At 38.1% G+C, this 2,402-nt stretch overlaps 1 protein-coding gene across 1 annotated transcript in view; it reads right to left on the bottom strand.

The window, feature by feature from the left end:
• Positions 1 to 2,402, bottom strand: part of sar1aa (secretion associated, Ras related GTPase 1Aa) — a 6,059-nt gene that overhangs the window by 2,694 nt on the left and 963 nt on the right. The window contains exons 2-5 of the mRNA XM_014006982.1: positions 2,168 to 2,239; positions 1,854 to 1,973; positions 1,466 to 1,531; positions 197 to 300 (exon numbers count right to left, since the gene is read on the bottom strand). Of these exons, the coding sequence (XP_013862436.1) occupies positions 197 to 300; positions 1,466 to 1,531; positions 1,854 to 1,973; positions 2,168 to 2,225 (348 nt within the window). The 5' untranslated portion in view covers positions 2,226 to 2,239. The remainder of the gene's footprint in view (positions 1 to 196; positions 301 to 1,465; positions 1,532 to 1,853; positions 1,974 to 2,167; positions 2,240 to 2,402) is intronic.

Here is a 2,402-nt window from a genome sequence, read left to right as displayed (position 1 = left end):
GTCTTTATTTTACAGTTAAAATAAATGTTTATCAAATAAAGTCTAATGTTACAACTAATCGGGGATCCCTTTAATATGACGGCCGTGAGCCGACGCCCTGTTTGGACACCATTGTTGCTCCTCCACGTTGTCACAGATGCTAACAGTGGACGGGACGGTCTAGCGGTATTATACCAACTYGTTGGTTTGAACTTACATCAAGTTCTGTCTTTGATTCGGCCAGTCTGTCCTGATCAGCACAGTCAACGAGAAAGACGACGCCATTCACAGCCGGCAGGTAGTTCTTCCAAACTCTTCGAGCTGTGGAAAAAAAAGATGATGTTTTCAGATCAGCTGCTGTGGCACAACCACCACACTGCAGCGAGTCCTGCCTTTAAATGTTCTTTTGGAATGTCCAACAATCACACAAGCTCTGAGCTGGCACAGAAAAAGAATCAATTAGAACAATGTGGCTTACAGAGACACCTTGTGGTGACAATGAAAACTGTACAGCTGATGAAGATGTCAAAAAAAAGGTTGTACTAAATAAAGTCAAATGTACAAACTGCTCAGGATGGATGTTGGTTAGAAATCTGTATTTTTTTTCAGCTGGGCAACACCCTGTCTGTGTGGTGATCAGYAACAAGAAGGCACCGCAGGGGACTCTTCTGTCTCACTTCCTGTTCACTTTCTACGCCTCAGACTTTCAACACATCTGCAGAAGTTCTCTGATGGCTCTGAAGTGATGTGGTGTATTAAAGATAGACAGGAATCAAAGTGCAGWGTATAGGTGGGCAAATTTGTATAATGGTTCTGCAGGAATCATCAGCTTCTGAAGAGATGTTGGTCGACATCAATAGAAAGTCTCCTACCATGCCCATCAATATCCTGTGTGATGAAATGGACAGCTATAAATACTTTGGGGTGTATCTGAACGACAGGCTGGACTGATGGACCAACACTGACGCTGTCCAMAAGAAGGGGATGAACAAACTAAGAAAAAAATCCTTCATCCTCATCTTCTGGGCTGTAGTTTGTTGTCATACAGAACTCCTCAGAAGGTCATTTATAATGTTTTATATTTCACCCTTTATCAGATCATCTCTATTTAAAAGATGAATGTTTCACTGTCTGTGCATCTGCAATTATCTAAACTTTTTGTAAATTCTGACATTTAGCATCACTGCTCGTATACGTATATAAATATCATTGCAAGGCTTTTTTTCTTGTCTACTTCTTTTATACTACTGTTTTTGCTCTTTGTTATATATAATTCCAGATTTTCTTGTATAATAATACATCTGAGCAAGAATAAGCATGATTTTAAAAGACATTTTCAATTTTTTATGATGCTCATAAATCCAGGAAGCACATATAAATTCTAGTGTTTACCTTTCCATACGTTGAATGAAGAAGATAAATAAAAGCAAATAAAGATTTATAGCCTTGCATTTATTATTTCCTTGCTAAAAGAAAAATTACTTACCTTGTACATGTCCTCCCAAATCAAATGTGGTAAATGTCATGCCACCAATCGTCAGCTCCTCGGAGGCTTTTGGGAGAAAAAAATAAAAATACAGTATAGCATAGTTTAATTTACACAGTAAACTATAAAAACAACTAATCACAGCACATCACTATCATACTCTAGTATTGATTATATCCTATGATAATACTACCACTCATGCAAATTAAAGCCAGCTAAATAACTGTAATTATGTAAATCACTCATGGGTTTTTACCAAAAACAGAATCTGGATACAACATTTCCACAAACTTGGGGATATCATTTGCTAAAATTCCAGTCAACAACAGGAAAAACTCCACAGTCACGTCACACTAAAAGCCACACATTGCCTCTATTATGCACTTACTTGGATGCAGTGTTGGTACGTGCTGACCGAGTCGATCATCTTTCAGCATGTGTAGGAGGGTTGTTTTCCCGGCATTATCCAGGCCCAGAAACACCAGCTTTCCATTCTTTCTGTACAGACCTAAAACGAGTTCATAAAAAATAAATCTTACTGCTACACGAGCACAAATCTTGGCAGTATATATTATGCTCACAAGTCTCCAGTGCTTCATAATTTCCAGGAAATTTAACTATCAACTGTAAAAATACATGAACTAAACTTTGGACTAATAGCTTATTTTTGTGCTGAATAAAAGGACAAGTGAATTAACTCACCGAGGAACTGTAAAACGCTGCTGAAGCCCCTGTAGATCCAGTCAAACAAAAATGACATAATGACAGTTTTGTCTGTAACAAAACAAGAACAACTTTAAGTTTCCATATTTTACACATTTCAGAGATGAGGATGTTCTCATTCTTGACAGAGAGGAACGTTGGTTTGAGGGAGGAGTAAAAGAAGCCATTTTTGTGAAGAAAGACCGTCCATCATTAAACAGAGGTGGAGGCCTCC

Source organism: Austrofundulus limnaeus, unplaced genomic scaffold (genome assembly GCF_001266775.1).
Source record: "Austrofundulus limnaeus strain Quisiro unplaced genomic scaffold, Austrofundulus_limnaeus-1.0 Scaffold39, whole genome shotgun sequence".
NCBI classification, from domain to species: Eukaryota; Metazoa; Chordata; class Actinopteri; order Cyprinodontiformes; family Rivulidae; genus Austrofundulus; species Austrofundulus limnaeus.
The sequence above is the reverse complement of the archived record's forward strand: the minus strand, read 5'-3'. Positions and strand labels throughout refer to the sequence as shown.